General features: G+C 46.5%; 1 protein-coding gene across 4 annotated transcripts in view; it reads right to left on the bottom strand.

Moving 5' to 3' along the window:
- HIVEP1 (human immunodeficiency virus type I enhancer binding protein 1) overlaps window positions 1-17,768 on the bottom strand; it is a 144,109-nt gene extending 126,341 nt beyond the window's left edge. The window contains exons 1-2 of one of the 4 annotated variants that reach the window (XM_029242170.1): window positions 17,674-17,768; window positions 10,497-10,639 (exon numbers count right to left, since the gene is read on the bottom strand). In XM_029242170.1, the coding sequence (XP_029098003.1) occupies window positions 10,497-10,536 (40 nt within the window). In that variant the 5' untranslated portion in view covers window positions 10,537-10,639; window positions 17,674-17,768. Of the gene's footprint in view, window positions 1-3,175; window positions 3,196-4,985; window positions 5,055-10,496; window positions 10,640-11,194; window positions 12,443-13,709; window positions 13,924-17,673 lie in introns of those variants that run through there. The other 3 variants (XM_029242172.1, XM_029242171.1, XM_029242169.1) reach the window with 3 other exon arrangements.
- Window positions 17,769-18,045: the final 277 nt, after the last annotated feature.

Here is an 18,045-nt window from a genome sequence, read left to right as displayed (position 1 = left end):
TGGGGACCCACGATCTTGGCATCAGAACATCAAAAACAACAGAATTTTTCTGGCAAGACCAACTCAGCCTCTAAGGCTCTCTTCACCTTAGAACCACAAGCAAAGGGACTCCTTCCCAAACAGATGTGAGGCGGCAGACCCAGACGTGCTAACGCAGCAGCTCTGAGTCCCCCTGTGATGCACTCCGACAGCAGAACTCTACGGGAAGATGGAGCTTTCTGACTTACTCCCAAACAGAAAGGGCTTTATAAATAAATAATCTACTTCTCCTCTAGTTCCTGGACAGGGGTCAGCAAACGTTTCCTGTAAAGTGTTAGATGGTAAATATTCTAGGCCTTGTTCAGCCATTTGCAGCCCCTCGCTTTCGTAGCAGGAAAGCAGTCAGACAACATGTAAATGAATGGGCATGGCTCTGTTCCAGCAAAAACGTTTACAAAAACAGGTGGAAGGCTGGATTTGACCACTGGACTGTAGCTTGCTGACCCCTGCCTGGAATAACAGCTGTTTACAGCTAAAAAGGAAATTACAGATCAACATCACCCTGCCCCCGACCCCTGCCTACTCCCATGCCGTGCTCTCAATGAAGACACGAAATTCAAGTTAGTTGCTCGAGGTCACACATTAGTTTTTGCTGGTTTGTTCGTGTGCATGAAGATAATTTTCTGAAATAAAAGAGAGGCAGAAGCAGGCGGGGAGAGAGAGAGAGAGAGAGAGACTCATTCTTTTAACCTATCACCCTATCTCCTGGATATCAACAAATCATACGGACCTAGGTGGAGGCGTTTTTGGATGTTTTTTTAAATACGCTTTTTTGGAGCAGTTTTAGGTTCACAGCAAAATTAAGCAGAATGTACAGAGATCTCGCATATATCCCCACACATGCTCAGGCTACTCCACCAGCATCATTCTCCACCAGATGGTACATTTGTTACAAATGACAAATGTACACATCACATCACCCAGAGTCCATAGTTTACATTAAGGCTCACTCTTGGTGTACAATCTATGGGTCTGGACAAATGTAGAGTGACGGAGTGACATGTATCCACCATTACAGCATCATACAGAAGAGACTCACTGCTTTAAAGACTCTCTGTGGAGAGGTTGTTTTTTAATTTCAAAGTGTTATATAAAATTGTCCCTAGCCTTCTGTAAATATTCAACTTAGTATGAAAGAACTCAACTGGGTAATTGTACAATTATCATAAATAATTGGAAGTACACATATCAAATCTAAAAAGTTTCCTCTCTTCTTCATTAAAGTTTCAAGTTCCGTGAGAAATCCACTCATCAGGCAAACTAGACCAACAACCACTTCTGTGTCATTTCCGCCCCTTCTTCAAAAGCCTCAGAACTTACTTTCTCTGTCAATCTATCCTTCTCTTCTTTACAACCCATCTCAAATCTCTGCCTCCTTTAGGTTTTCAAGGAGAACAAAGTTAACTTCTCCGAAAAAGTATATTCTGATTGCTTTTATCCAACTCAGATTTTTTTTTTTTTGCTCCATTTTCCCTTTGAGAATTCCATACCGCTTGCACCATGCTCATCTGAAATTATATACGTGTTGCTCTATATTACCCTTAGATCCTTTCCATGTGTTCTAAAACTCTCCGAAGGAGGGTAACAAGGTTTGTTGTTCACTGTTAAAATGAAAGACTAATAAAATCTCCTAACCCTGATCTCTCACCCCTAAAAGTGGTTCTTCATTTGCCCTTTACCTACATCTGCAATCTGGATATAGGTCCACATAGATCTAAAACAGTACATCTTTTCTATATTCTTCTGTACCTACTGCATGAGAAAAAAATATAAAATGTTTCGTTCTTTATTCTACTTAGAATTTTAATGTTGTCATTAATTTTCCCAGAAATAGTTTCTAAGCCGTTATGTCCGAAATTTCAACCTTTATGCCGAAACTCCCGTTTAAGTACTACCACTCTCCACCTTAAGCAAGACATCTTCACCTTCAACTACAGCTTACTAAGCAAATCATGTAAGTAAACATCTCCGATGGAACAGCTATACTTTCCCTCTTGAAGAGCTTGGAAATTCCCTTGCTTGTTTGTAATAGCAAATCCAACTTGGACTACGGTCTACGTACACAACTCCAAAATGGATTTCCAACAGCTAAAGACTTAGAGGGGGGAAAAAGGTCCTTCAAATTCTGACCTGCTGAGTAACCTCAGCTCTATGTGCTAAGCTTGACAAGCTTTATTTTGTAACTGGGATGGAGAGCATTTCTAAGCTCTTACTCTAGGCAGGAAAGCTCTTTCTGCTATCAACATGAACAAGCATAACCATGACAGTTAAGAGCAAAGGCACTGGAAACTCCTAGCTGTGGGACTCTGGGCAACCAGCAACTTCTCTGTGCCTCAGTCCCATGTCCATGAAATGCGAGCAGTAACAGCAGCCATCTCACATGGTTGTAAGGATTAAACAAACAAACATGCAAAAAGCTCTTTGAATACAGCCTAGTACACAGACCTGCGAAGAGGCTAGCTCTTTTCTTTTTTTTTGCGGTACGCGGGCCTCTCACCGTTGTGGCCTCTCCCGTTGCGGAGCACAGGCTCCGGACGCGCAGGCTCAGTGGCCATGGCTCACGGGCCCAGCCGCTCCGCGGCATGTGGGATCTTCCCGGACCGGGGCACGAACCCGTGTCCCCTGCATCGGCAGGCGGACTCTCAACCACTGAGCCACCAGGGAAGCCCGCTAGCTCTTTTCATCATCATAAAAGTGATATGGCACAACCTCCCTCTTGCTACCGGCCCACAACAAACTGTAACTGTGGGAAGCAATATGATAAGAAAAGATTTTAAAGACCATTCCACAAACATCATCTTGAACAAGACACAAATGAGCTGCTCAAGATCAATTCCCTTAAATGTCTCTGCCCAACTTTCCGATCTGTAAAATGAGGAAGATGAACTAAATACCTCAAAGGTCCGTCCTTCCCAGCTGTAAAACTTGGATAATTCTCTTGGAGAAGCGTATGAGAGACTAGCAACTGGAGAGATAACTCCTTGGCACTGTTAAACCACCTTCCAGGTCCCTGTGTAGCAGCTCAGTTCATTCTTTTTTGATTTTTAAACTATCAAACACTGCCTCATTGTAGCAATATGTTTAATCAACTTCTATTTGGATACTGTCACATTAAGCGGCTACATGCTGACTGTACCTTTTTCTTCACCGGAGAATCTGAAAGAGTTGGAAGATAAGCACATATAAATAAGCACACTTCAAAATACAAACCTGTAAATATGTTTGAGCAAATTCATACGCTAATCATATAAGCACACACAAATAATATACACACATGAACACCTAAGTACAATAAAAATCAAGCTTTGTATCAGTTAAGCGGCTCTAACTCTTGAACTACTATGGCTCCACCTCCCATGTTGTGACTGCTCTTCTAGTTGACTGCACAGTGGCCAACTTCACTATATATTCTCTGAACACTTTTGCATGGCAGCACAGCCTCAGAATATTTTCTAGAACAAAATTCTTCATAGAAAATGTCTAAGAACCTTCTGAAAAGTCTTCATTTTAAAGTTATTTTAAAAAAAGGTCAAAGTTAATGCAATATTGCACCAACTATAAGCTTTAAGCCTAATGGTCAAAAAGAACTTCCCTCTAACATAACGGTTTGAGTACTGAGAAGAAAGGACCCTAACTGGTGGTAAGTTTTTGTGCTATAGACGGCTAACAGTATTACAAACATCCAGTGCTTTATAAGAACAGCTTTGCATCATTTGTAATTCGCACATTGTTAATAGCACATTATAATATGCAAAAAAATACTGTTTAACGGTTTTAAAAGAATTCAATATATAAATGAAAAGATAAGGCACTTAATTTATTTATAAAATATTTTTTCACATAACACAAGAGTCAACTTTAGCCCAGACTTACTCACGTTACACTGCATTCTAAAATGTGCAGCTTTAACACCTATGTATGTGACCAGGGGGTTTATGCATATTATGTATTTTTCTAGTCTATGGTAAGACAAAATTATACCTCATCAGAACATATTTTCTGCAAAGATGTTCTAAAATAAAGTCATTACTCTGATTAATCATATTATTACATTTTGTATTTGCTTTTGGAAAGAAAAAAGCATTTGGTTAATGTTAATAAGCATTCAAAAAGCATCAGATAAGCTCTCAACAGGAGCCAAAAATTAATTATCTGGAATCAAAAAAAACAACAACGGAGGCTTGCTATATTAAGTCTATTCTTCTATTTTGATCCTCGTCAAACTAAATAGTATCATCTACTCACACAATAGTTCCTAATAACTGCAACTGCTTTTTCACCTTTGTCATCAAAACTATATTTTCATTTATTACTTACTTTATTTCTAGCTACGGTCATATATAGAATTTTTTTTTGTAAGACATGGGGTGGTTCTCCCAGCAAAATTTCTAACTTCTCAAATCTTAAGGCTGTGCTAACCTAACATTCAAATGTGAAAAGCAATGCATAAGCAGCTGGAATTCCATCTGAAAATCATCAAAATTAAACCTATTCTACAGATAAGCCCAACAAGATAATCCCCACATAACAAGAAAATATAAAATTATATTCACAGTAAGATTTTACAACACAATCACTGGAGTAGGTTCATACACTGATAGCAAATGAAAATATTCGCATTAATGAGATTACTTCCGAAATCCCAGCTGGGTTCCTGTGGTCTCACACAGGAGGGGTCAGGGGATGGAGAGACGGTACCATATAGCGATGACCAGAGCACGTCACTTCTATCCCACGTGACAGTGATGTCAACATTTTTAACAACAGTTCAATTATAATAGAATAGAAGACCTCACAATCAGTTTCCTGCAGAACTCCATGCAGACAGAACAAATAACATGTTTTACTTCATTCAACACTGTCAAAATATGAGGCAAGGTTTGAAAGAGTTGAGCGGCAGCGCACTGGCTAAGAATTTCCCTCCCCAGATGACTGTCTGCACTGACCTCTCTCTCCCAAATCCCAAGCCTTGAGGAGTCAGGACCAGGAGGCGGCACATCAGTAAACAATGCTGAGCACAGAGGCAGCTTCCTTTATGCAGTTAGAGGCTTCACATAGGTATTCCTCGTGTCCTCTGTTTGCAAAGAACATGTAACTCAAGAGTTGGACATAAACCAGTATTTTACCAAAAGTAACAAACAGGTCTCTGGACTGAGTGTCTATCCAGTGTCAGGCATTGTCCCAACTGCCTACACTTGCCATAACCTTCACACATTGTCTCTATTTTACGAGGAGGAAACCAACACTCCCAGCTTGCCCAAGGCCACTCGGCTAGTCCGTGACAGCTTAAAGCCCAACTCTTTACCATTATATTAACTAAATGTACCAAAGGGATAAACTCTAGGAATCCAATGGCAAAACCTCACATAAAACAAAAGTTAATAATAACTACTTGGTTTATCTGTTTAAGGCGATTCAAACTTTATATTAGAATAGGTTACTTAATCAGAGGTGACCAAATAGCATAAGAAGCATTTGCTACTTAAAGTTCAAAAACGTAAGCAAATTTCATGAGTACAAATCATCTTTAACCCTCTAGTTGGCTAAAAAGCTAACACGAATGTTATTTTGTTGAGCACAGATAGAAGACTAAAACAGTCTCTTTTGACATAATTTATATCCAGCTAAGATGACAGATCTGTAGAATAATCATGATGCAATTACAAAGTATAATAAGGCACCTGTAGACACAAGCAACAGAAGCCCACTGTATACGGGGGCGGGGGTTGGGCAGAGTACAGGGGGAGAAGAGAGGAGGAAAGGGGAAAAAAGTCAAAGAAGTGGTGAAATCTTCTTTGGCAGACACACCTCCCACACAGAGTAAGAAAACAGAGTAGAAGTGAGGAGGGGCAAGAGATACTTTCCAGAAAGAAGAGCAACACAGAAATGCTGGGTTTGCACGCTGAGCTCCTGAAATGGCAAATGACTATCCATCAGATACACAGGAGAACAAGAAGGCCAGAGCGAGGCAAGTGTGTCCCAGCTAAATTCACGGCTTTGGACCTTATCTTCTAAGGCGATGGGCATCCACAGACCCCACCTGTGGATCTCAGCTATGCTCTGATCACCCTCCCGAGTGTTACTTCTCACATTATAATAAAGCTGGCTCTCAGAGGGGAAAAGAGCTCTCGTCTTTCACAATGTGTTCAGAGCCAAATGCACTCAACCAATAAAAATGAAAAACAGCCACACCAAATTCTCAAAATACATTTTGCAAAGGTTAATACTTAGTATTTTCCACACTGATTTCCAATCCTAAAGCCGATGAATCTTTGAAACCCTAGGCCCAAATACAACCAAAAATAGGTAACACCCATTTTTTTTTTCCAAAGCTTTGAAACTTTCACAGTGACGAATGGCAAGGCACAAAAACAGCCGTTTATCTTAAAATGACAGATGGAGCCCCTGCAAGTCCCCAGTTCCTCCATTCCATGTTATCCAAGAGTCCCTGCAAAGACCTGGGCAGGAGGCGACGGGTAGGGAATGACTGCTGGGGAGGAAGGTGCCACCCTGCTGCACGCTCATATAGACCACACGTGGAGCTGGGCCTCGAGTTTGCCACACGGTGGCCAAGAGCCCCTCTCCAGGGAACCTTCAGAAATTCCTATTCAACCTCACGAAGGAAATGTCACTATTAGACGCTACCCACCCACAGTGTGCAAGTGGGCACCAAAGACAAAGGTGGTTTATGTGGCCAAGGGTGAAGAGACCAGAACTCGGCAAACCTCACTCTCACAAACTGTACAAGTCACCCATCAGATCTAACTCTGACTCAGTTATGCCCCAAATTCATGTCCTGCCCTTAACATACCAGTTCCTCTCATGCTTTTCCACTAAAGAACCTCTAGCATCAGAGAGGTGTAAACTCCGCCTCCTATGGGAGCACAGCCTGCGTGCCTAATTTAAATCCGTACTAACTTTGTATGCTCCTCCAGGATAGAGCCCTGCATGTATTCTTTCTACACTTGTACAATACTTTAACACGTGAATACACACACACACGTGCATGTATACATATGTTCCCCCAATCCTTCCACATGCCATGGAAGCATAATAAACATATGATTTCAGATTTAAGGATAAAGCTTTAATTATTGACTTGATGACCAAGCACAAGACAAATTCTTCACAGGCTCTTTTCTAAGGAAGACTAAATAGAGGCAACGTGTTTAACGGAAACCCCTAAGATGACGGCACACAGAGTAGCAGCGAGGGGCTGGTCTTCTGACTGCGTCTCTCCCCACGGCAGAGCTAACTTTATGAGATAGCTCTTCTACAAGACAAAGCAGTGGGTCACAGGTAAAGCCAAGCAAACATGATACTCCAACTGTATCACACAACTAAGATACAAAATACAGTCGTCCCTCGGTATCCACGGGGTGTTGGTTCTGGACCCCCACAGGTACCAACATCCATGGACGCCCAAGTCCCTTAAATAAAGGCAGTTGGCCCTCCGTATCCAGGGGTTGAGCTTCTGAGGGTTCACCCAACCTGTGGTTGAGAAACATCCACATATACATGGACCTGTGAAGTTCAAAACTTGCCGTTCAAGGGACAACAGTAAATGGTAAAAAATTCATTTTAGTACCTGTTGTTTCCCTGCTTACTTTAACCCCCAAATTGCGCCTAGGGATAGAGTCCTCATACATTTTTAGAAGGAAAGAGGAAACTGTAAAGGTGTTCTTGCCTTTGTCCTTTGCTTACTTGGGTTTTCCCAATGGGGACAGCTTGGCCCTCACCCTTCTCAGCTGAGTGAGCTAACTGGCTCAGACGCCACCCCTTCCATGAAGTCCCCCCTCCCCCGTGCCTACCGAATCCGCCCACACGGCTTTAGCAAAGTTGCTTTTGCCGTCCTGTGCTAATCTACTTTGATCCTTTCTTTAGTGGTTGAGAGTTCATAACTGCCTTAGTCAAGCAACTTCTTAGACTCTCACCAATGGGCCAGAACCCAAGTTATCACAAGTTCTCTTCAAAAACTTTCAAAACATCTTAATTTCAGAAAACAAGCAAGTTTTCCTCTTAAAATTTTTCACTTTGCATACTAAATTTAGACCCAGACTTCGTGATCTTTATAATCTGACTCCTCCCAATTCTCCCACTCCAATCTCCTTCCTCCCTCCCTCCCTCGTCTCCCCCCTGAGTAGAGCTTCTGATGCTCTGGTCATGGATGGTAACTTAGAGGAGCTTGGATACCCCAAGTTGCTTCACAAGCTCCCACCCCAGGATGAAATGCACTCATCCTGTCTTGTCAGCTTCCTAGGTAATCTGTCAGCCTTAAGAACCCAGTTCAGATGTTATCTTTCCTTCCCACCCTGCCCCTCTCCAAACCAGCCCCTGCAAAATTGGAATGTAACATGATCCCCAAACTCCAGTGTCATCTCTAAATGTCTGCTCTTCCCTCACTACCTTCTCTTTGCAGCGTCCATGTCTGATTATCATTTCAGCCCTGCCACCTGGAACGGCAGCACAGGAGGGCGTTCAACAAATACCTGCTGGGCTTCCCTGGTGGCACGGTGACTGGGAATCCACCTGCCAATGCAGGGGACACGGGTTCGAGCCCCTGGTCTGAGAAGATCCCACATGCCGCGGAGCAGCTAAGCCCGTGCGCCACAACTACTAAGCCTGCGCTCTAGAGCCCATGAGACACAACTACTGAGCCCACGTGCCGCAACTACTGAAGCCCGCGTGCCTAGAGCCCATGCTCCGCACACAAGAGAAGCTACCGCAATGAGAAGCCTGCGCACCGCAACGAAGAGTAGCCCCCGCCCTCTGCAACTAGAGAAACCCCACGCACAGCAACGAAGACCCAACGCAGCCAAAAATAAATATAAATAAATAAATTCACAAAAACAAAAAACAAATACCTGCTGAGTTGTACATTTATTTGATACAGAAAGGAAAAGTCTATGGCCTAAAAATCTGCATTTCTCTGGATAGCCATGTTATCTAGAATATAATAAAGGATATATTTTAAATATGAAAAACATTTAATGTTTATGACCTAATGAATGATACTTTCAGATCAATCATGCATTCATTCTTTCAGTGAGTATCTGGGCTCCTAATTAGCTGCCAGGAGTTGTGCTGGGCTAGGGCCCCTGCCAGCCCCAAGGCTGCCTTAGAGCACGTGGATCCATCGGAACAGGGCACCCTCTCTGGACAGATGAATTATAAAAGCTGAGCCCAGGACTGCAAATGCCCGCCTCAGCTGGCTGTGAGCATGGAGCCATTGCCTACAGAAGTAAATGAGAGAAAGTCCGACTTCGGGGGCTCAGATTCTAGTAAAAGAGACAGGCAAATAGTCAGTTTCCAACATTTTCTATGTGACCCTGAAAATCAGACTTCGACATACGACACTTAACGCACTCCATCTAAATCCTCATCTCATTGAACACTGGTACTAAAATCATCAATTTGAACTCAGACTGAGGTATCCACCTGTGCTAGCAGAGAGTTCCAGTACGCTTAGGTAGGAAATGAGCACTGTTTGCAGATTCAAGTAGGCCACGTAATTGGCCACATTTTCACTTACCACCTTACAGGGACTGGCCAAATTATTTCACCAAGGAACATTTTCAATTAAATTTGTCTGATTTTTAAGTCATTTCTTACCTTGCGTGTGCTTGAGAATATTTTTTCTGTAATTGTAAATATTTCATAAGATACTTTACTCAGTTTGGAATTATTTGCTTTAACAGTTCTTTGCTTAACACTGCTACACACTTTTACCTACTAAGTTAAATATAAAAGATAATTACCGTTCCCAGTGGATAAGGTACATTAGAATAATACAAATCTTTTAAAACAATAAGCTTAAAAAAGCTGACTTTCCTAATATTAAAATATCTCTTCACATTTAAGAGGAAATGCTGATTTTTTTTGTTTTATATGAAATGTATATCATATACATACACATTTTTGACCAATTGCTTCCCTATGGAAAATAAATCAGTATACCTACTTCCTGAGTAGTCCTGCAAACAATGGTCTGAGTTAACGTCGACTACAATTGTCTTCACTTCTTGTTAATCTAATGTATAGACTGGTACAAAAATAAATCTCAAAAGAAGTATGGGGGAGGGGTGAAAAAAACTAATTCATGGTGATCCAGTTGGCAAAGAATATCCAACCATTTATTTCAGATTCCTCACTCCAAACAAGGTGCCTGTTTAGAGACAGTGAATCTCAGACTTCAATACCCACACTAATGCTTGGGAAGGCACTGTAGTTTTGTCAGATTCAATTAATTCTTTCAACAAATATTTACAAAGCATCTCCTGAGAGACAGAAATTGTGCAGGGCAAGAGGAAGTGAACCAGAGAAACAGAACAGGGGTCCTGGAGCCGCCGGACCATGGAGCAGGGTCACCACCTAACAAGCTGCCATTCCTGCCACCAATGAGATACTTGATTAAAGATTGACTGTAAACCCTACTTCTATCTAATGCAGAGCCCTACCTCTTAGGTTTCTGGGATGAATCTGTTTAGTTCGAGGCATCTTCTTTGATTCAGGGGCCCCTTTTTCTTCTTAGAAACGGTAGGAAGGGCAGGTCACAGAAAGGTAGCTCCATAAACCCAATGTCCATCAATTAATCCATGTGCTGAAAAAGAAAAAAAAAAAAGTCACATTTCACAACCTTTTACTACCTTCAAAGGAAAAAGACACTTCAAAAGTTATGGCTTAAGACTGCACTAGTCTAAACTCAACAAAATCTCAACTAATCTACTCAAGCTGAAGGCCACTGCAGAAGGTTACCTACTAACTTTTAATTCGATGTAGGACACATCATTTTGCCACTATCTGGGCTTTCCCGTGAAAAACACAGGGGAAAAAAAATCACTGTACCTTTAACAAAAAAGAGTGAAAAAAACTCAGTGAATTGTGTTTTAAAGCAACATTTCCTGGTACAAATAAAGTACATCAGGCTATAAAAGGGTTTTGCTGTATATAGTACAAGTCTGCCCGTTTATAAATTCTTTAGTGCATGGACCATGTCTCATTCATTTTGTCTTACTGAGTTAATTCAATTAATACATGTGGTTGCTATTGAGGCTGTTCCCCCATTATTCCAGTTCTCTCTTCTAGGCTCCTTTAGGACTGTTCTTTCTCCCTTCCTGTGTTTAGCTAGAATGCGTGACCAGTTCTGGCTAATTACCTGTGAGTGGAAGAAACAGGCATCGCTTCCAGGGTGGAGCATTTAGTTATCAAAGCCAGATCCCCCAGTGCTCTTCTTCCTCTGCCATGAGACAGGCACTGTTCTAGACAGCGAGTCTGACAACACAGAGCTGAGCTCCCACCCAACGTGATCATGGAGCAGAAACATAAAGGAGATCTTTGTTGTTTTAAGCACTGAGGTTTAGGAGTTATTTGTTACTGCAGCATAACCCTGTCCTGACGTACACATTTTAAAAACAGCGATTTGGAATACAATGCGTCAAAACAGTAAGAATCCAAAACTTAACCATCTCTTTCCCCCATGAGATCCTCAAGGATCCCTGAGCTATAGAATCTTAGTTTTAACTTCCTGCAATAAGGCTGATAAGCAAAGCCCATGATGATGATGTTAAACATGAAATTATGTTTAATCACTAAGCAAAGACACAAGAATGGAATAGCAATGCTTTGTTTAATACTTTTAAAACATCCAGTACTACAGAAAAAAACAAAAGCACCTACTGTGTGCCTGTGTACTTCCTACACATTACCTAATTTAATCCTAATGATAGGATGAGGTAGCTTAGGTAGCTATCATTTATCCATTGTAAAGACAGAAAATTAAGACAGGAAGAGGTTAAGGAACCTGCCCACGGCCAACAAATAAGAAATGTGGCACCACCTGACTCAGGTACTCTCAACGCTTATTTCCTGACTGGAAATAGTACCTGCTCTGGGGGTTTTATTCAAGAGGCTGTATAGCACAGCAAGTCATGACTATATATTTCGGTGTCAAATCACACTGGGTTCAAGGCTTACTGTGTGGCTTTGTTCAAGGTACTTAACCTCTCTGAAGATCAGATTTCCCAACTGTAAAACTAGGAAATGGTATCCACCTCATTGGGTTGTAAGAACTAAACAATGCAGGTGCTTTGCTCACTGCCTGGCACACGGAAATATCAAATATTAATCCTCTTTAAGAATGCCTATATGGGGCCACAGGGCTGTATCTAATAACCAGTATAAGGTTTTAGAAATTTATGGTTTCAATACAGCAGAGAAGAAGCAGAAAGAAAGAAGGCTATGATTAACTTTAGTATTTTAACCCCGATAAGGCTGCATGTGGGCACTGCATAAAAAATATTTGGAATTTTTTAACTGCATGGTAAAGAATATGAAATATGAAGGTTCAATACCATGTACTTCATCTAGCACTGTGCTAAATGGTCTATAAAAGATATAGTTCCCCAACTCCCTGCACGAAAAACATCCACCATCCAACTGACGGAGCTTCCGATTCAAGAGAGAATGTAGAGACGTCAGGGCCAAATAAACTGTATGAAGGCTTCACTCCCAACTTAACGCTTTTAAAAGGTCACGATACTTAGAAGTTTTTAAAGCGACAACTCCGACTGTAATTCAATCACGTGACACCACAAGATCCGGAGCCTGCACAGAAAATATGCAAATTCCCAATCAGTAACAGCTTTCCGCTACCCTGTTCTCTGCCTACCCACTGTCCCTAGCTGTCCATCCCATTTTTAAATCCTTGTAGGGGGGGAGTGAGTCTTTCCAACGACAGCAGCACTGTAGCGATGAAGACGAGTGATGAACCGTTCCTTTACGGAAAGAAATAAATACTACATGGAGCAAAAACATGACACGATCAAAAAGCGTAAAGACAGTTAGTTGCAAGGAGAAAAAACATGAATGAATGTGGAGGGCGGAGCCTGGGAAAACCCCTCCGCAACGCTGCACTGAACAAAGCGCTTCGCATGCCAGGAGGAGGGGGGAATGGAAGTGCCAGCTCAGGAAGGAGCCCAGAGTGAATGCGGAGAGCAGGAGGAGGAGGAGGAGGACGAGGCGAAGCGAGGCGAGGCGAGGCGAGGCGAGGCGAGGCGAGGCGAGGCGAGGCGAGGCGAGGCGAGCGCGGCAGCCCTGAGACTCCTCCTCGCCGCCAGCTCCGCCGCCGCCCCCTCCCCTCTCCAGCAGCAACTCCTTCGCCAGCCCGACCCCAAGGCGAGCCGGAGCCGACCCGCGCCCAAACCCACCGCCCTCTTCCCAACTGCTGCAGGCGCGTACTCCCAACCCGGAAAGAAACTACCCAGGTGGCTAGGAGTAAACAGGCACTTAGAGCAAAGAACGAAAGGAAAAGCAAGCCACAAAGCCGGGAGGTTGGGAAGCCGAGGCCTGGCCTCCCTCACCCCCCACCCTCTTGCAGAATGCGTCTGCGGCTGGAACGCAGGCGGGGAGGCTGGGTCCCTCCGTACCTGCTCGGCTCGCAGGACCGCAGCTCGGGCCGCTCGCGCGCGGCGAGGGCGCCCAGAAGTGGCAAGTGTCTCCCGCAAGCAGCCATCCCCTCTGCAAGGTCTGCGGTTGCACACACACGCACACACACGCGCGCCCGCACGCCCCCCGCCCGCGGAGAGGGATGTGGTCCTGCCCCCCACCCCACTACGCCGGTCCCCCGCCGCCCTCCCAGCTGCAGCGCCCCCGCCACGGAGCCCGCGCCGAACCTGCTGCCAGGACGCCCGGCGGGGCCGCTGCCGCTGCAGCCGGCCCTAGAGCTGCGCTGCTGATGGCGGCGGCCGCAGCTCGAAATCTCCTCGACCCCCGCGCGGCGGCGGCGCCTGGGATCCCTCCTTCACTTGACAACCCCAAACACAAACATAACCTCCTCCGGCTGCTGCTCCCGGTCCCCCCGGCTCCGTCCCTCTCCCCGCCGCCGCCGCCGCCCCCAGCAGCAGCCACACTAAAGGCCAGCTACTGGCACTCTCACCACCCAGCGCTGAAATATTAAACAGGGGAGCCGGCCGGGGGGCGGGGGGGCGAGCGCGGGGCGCGCGGGCGGGGGCCGCAAGCGCCGAGAGGGAGAGGCGGCAGCGCTCGCCGGCGCCCGGGGCCGCGGCATGATCGCCGCCGCCGGGGAGGGGGCGTCCGGGGGGCCGGGCGGCGAGGCCGGGAGCGCGCACCGCGGGAGGCGGGGCGGGGGGACCCCGGGGTCTGGGGCGAGGAGGGCAGGCGCGGGCTTTACCTCTCCCCGGGGCAGAGTAGGGCACGTTTAGAGTCTTTAGGGGTGACGGGAGGAGCGCGGGCCGGGTGGCGCGGGGTAGGGAGGGCGAAGGTCGGAGGCTTTCCCGCGGGTAGGCGGGGCAGCAGGGGATCCCCGGGGGCGGGAGGCGGGGAGGCCGTGGGCTGCGACGCGGGGGCGGGGGAGGGGGCGTCCCCCGGCGGGGACCAAGGCGGGGTCTTTGCGGGGGGAGGGGCGGGGTCACCCCGGGGGCGGAGGCCCAGCGGGACTGGCGCCGCCGCTTGCCCAGCCCTGCCGTGGGGTAGGGGTAGGGTGGGTGCCCCGGGTCCGGGCTCGCTTGGAGCCCGGAGTCCCGGGTCTCCCTGGCGGGGCGGGCCCGGGACCGCGCCTACCCCCGCTGCCCGCCCGCGGCTCAGCCCCGCCCGGCCGCCGCAGGGACGGGAGGGGGGACGGAAGGAGGGGGCGGTGCGGCCCGAGGGGGGAAGGGGCGGGGTTAGGGACGCGAGGGGCGGGAGCCCGGGGTCGCGCCGGTTCGGGGACTGGCGCCCGGCGTGGGCGGAGGGGCGGGCCCGCCGGTCACGCGGCCCAGGGAAGGCCTGGCCGGGTCGCGCAGTTGGGCGCGGTTGGTCCGGGAAGAGGGGCGGGGACGGGCGGGGCGATAGTTTCTCTTTACCGTCTCTTTACTTTTTAAAGCAGGATGTGGGCCGGCCCGGTGACGTCATGGGGTCTCCCAGCCCCGCCCCCCGCCCGGGCCGAAACGGGGAGGGGAGAGGGAAAAGGGCGGGCCAGGGTGCGGGGGGACCCCAAGGGGGTTTCCTCAGCAACGCGTGGAGGGAAGGGGAAAGTCATTGTGAAACTTGAAACTCATTAACTTTGAAAAACAACTTTATAAAAAAACGGGAGGGGGGCGGGGTGTTGAGTTGAAGGGTGGAAGGGGACATATTTTTAACCCTGAACTGAAACTACTTTTTGGTGGCGGATGTTCTATTAAAAGATTGAGGAAAGCCAAGGTTATTCCAGAGGCCACTGCAATGCCCGCTGGTGGTTCCCAGAGCCGGAGCAGCGAGCGCAGTTAACCCTTGCCGGTCCGCCTGACAGCTTGGGGCAGGGAGGAGAGGGCTCTTTGGGGTCAGGAAAAGGGGGTTGCGGGCCTGGGCAGCGACCTGGCCACAGGGTCGCAAGGAGGAGAGAAAGGGGGAAGAAGGAGTAATTACCATAAGCCAGAGTTTGACCCCGGCTGCTAGAAAGCAACAGAGGAAGCAAGGAGTGGAATCTATGGAAAAGTAATCAGGAGGGGCTGGACCAGGGTAATGATGAAGGTTTTCAGGGTTAGACCTAAATAAAGAACGTTAGAAGTTTGGGGCTCAGAAATTCCACGTGTACACCTAAACAAGCAGGCACAAATGACTGGTTTAAGGAGCCACGCTGAACTTGGGAGGAATAAGGTGAAAGAACAATTCTGATGCAGAAAAAATTCTCATATACAAACCAAAGTGCTTTCCCCTTTTAAGGAATAAAAATGCTGAACGACCGTACACCCACTCTGCTGGCCATCTGCGCAAACTTGAATTGTTTTGTTCCCTGGGGCTTCCATAAAGAGACCTAGGTTTTTCCTCCTAGGGTTGACCCCTAAAATTCCCCTGAGGAAATCCTACCTCTAGCTCATTTGAGCTAAGAAAAGCTTAATGCACCAGAATGCGAATGATTAAAAATGGAATGCTCAATAATGGCGAGCTTGTAACCAAAAACAGTGTCATGTAAAGGGGGGAATATGCCCATTAAAAAGTAGATTTGGTCATAAAAGCGAAGATCAGCGAACAACTGCCTAAATTTGAAATAATGTTTAGCACACTATGCTTCCAACCTTGCAATGAAATAATGCAATTTTTTTCATTTTCGATGTGATAAAATCATCTCTGGTATGAAACTAAATGACACCTAATGGACTGCAATCACAAAACGTATGTAAATGTAACTTTACAACTTGAATTAAAAAAAAATAGTGGGAATCAGCCGCATAGCACAGGGAGATCAGCTCGGTGATTTGTGACCACCTAGAGGGGTGGCATAGGAAGGGTGGGAGGGAGACACAAGAGGGAGGGGATATGGGGATATATGTATAGCTGATTCACTTTGTTTTACAGCAGAAACTAACACAACACTGTAAAGCAATTATACTCCAATAAGATGTTAAAAATAAATAAATAATTTTTTAAAAATCCATTTACATGTGAAAGTACACCTCATCTGTCAGACGATAAAGATTAAGGTAGGCTGATGATAACTGACTCTACTCTGTGTCACCTGCTAAGTCAAAAATGCTAACTGAATACATTTTTAACCCAATAGTTGTTACCATAACAAATACATAGTGTGAACACAAGGTTTATATGGGATTTGGCATTGCTGTGAACTCTCTAACAAATTAAACATGCAATTTGGAGTTGTAATAGATTAATTTTGTCATTTCAGTTTGTTAAAGAACCTTTTTCTTAAATAGACTATTCACAATTTAACTATCTTGAGCATCAAATTAATCTTTTTTTGGAAATATATATAATAATACCGAACATTTTCCCATTTTCAAGTTCCGAATTTTCCAAGTGCAATTTCTTTTCCTAATTCTGCCTACAATTCTAACTTCCTAGTTATCAGAATGTAGGGGAATCCAACTAAACTATAAAGTAGCTAGTTTCGGCTTTAATTATTTTGTGGCAAATTGAATACAATTTCTCAAATTGTATCTTATAAACGGAATTTGGGGAAAAGCTTTTTTTTTTTTAACCACAAGATAAATAGGAATGGTAAACAGCAGTTTGAACTGTCAAAAATTCTGGAACACTGGGGGAGGTGACCCTACTCTGAAAAAGAAAAAAAAAAACAGAGGGGGCTCCTAGGGCCCCCTTCCTCTCTGGCTGCACCCTCCCGGCCGTGTGAGCGCTCTTGGGGAGCGGGGTTCACGCGAGGGCAGTGTCACAGAGAGGCTCCGCACACATTTTCCTCGCAGGGTAGTTAGGGCCAGCACAAGTCCTCCGCGGGGCTTCGTCGGGGGACCCCGCCATCCCGCCGCGTCCACGGGGCTCCGCGCCCCCGCCCGCGCGCCCCCTGCCCCGGTTCCCACGCGGCCGCCGGGCCCGCCCGGCTCGGGCTCCCCCCTGGCGCGGCCCCGCGGCCCCGGCCCTCCGCCCAGCGCGCGGCCCGGCAGCGCCTCCGCCACGCGGAGATCCCGGAGGTTCCTCCCAGCTGTCGGCCGGGTCACGCCGCCGCCCGTCCCTCCCCTCCGCCCTCCGCCCTCCTCGCGCGCTGGGCTTTCCCGTCCACCGGCCGAATCCCCTCCTCCTCGGGGTGACCCGGCGACAAAACCTGCCCCGCACTCTCTGCCAACTGTGCCCCACGCCCGGGCTCTTCCCCAGCCAGACGCCAGACAAAAGAGCCGAGGGAAAACTTACCCGAACTGCCACGCCAAACTCTGATCCAAAGCTTCCTGGGTTTAACTTTTAATTTTAAAAACAACAAAAGCAGAAACCAAAAGCCTCCTAGGTTGGAAGTGGGCGTGAGAGGAAATGCTAGGGGGAGGCGCTTCATTCCCTCGGCTGCTTTTGCCCCCCCTTTTCTGGCCCCTGCCTGGGGCTTTGATGTTATCTGGTGCACCGCCTACGTTGGGTTTATACCGTGGGCTCCGCGCCGAGAATGATACACAGATATTTGGCACTTTACGTGCTGGTTTGAAGAGAGGGAAGCAGGTGGTCACGGTAAAGTATTCCCACTTCTTAGCCCCGCAGCGAGAAGGGAGCATTTGCCCCGCTTCCCTTTGTTACCTG

Source organism: Monodon monoceros, unplaced genomic scaffold (assembly GCF_005190385.1).
Source record: "Monodon monoceros isolate NGI ecotype Baffin Bay Population unplaced genomic scaffold, NGI_Narwhal_1 Super_Scaffold_3, whole genome shotgun sequence".
NCBI lineage: Eukaryota > Metazoa > Chordata > Mammalia > Artiodactyla > Monodontidae > Monodon > Monodon monoceros.
Note: the sequence above shows the minus strand (reverse complement) of the source record. Positions and strands in the feature narration are given on the sequence as shown.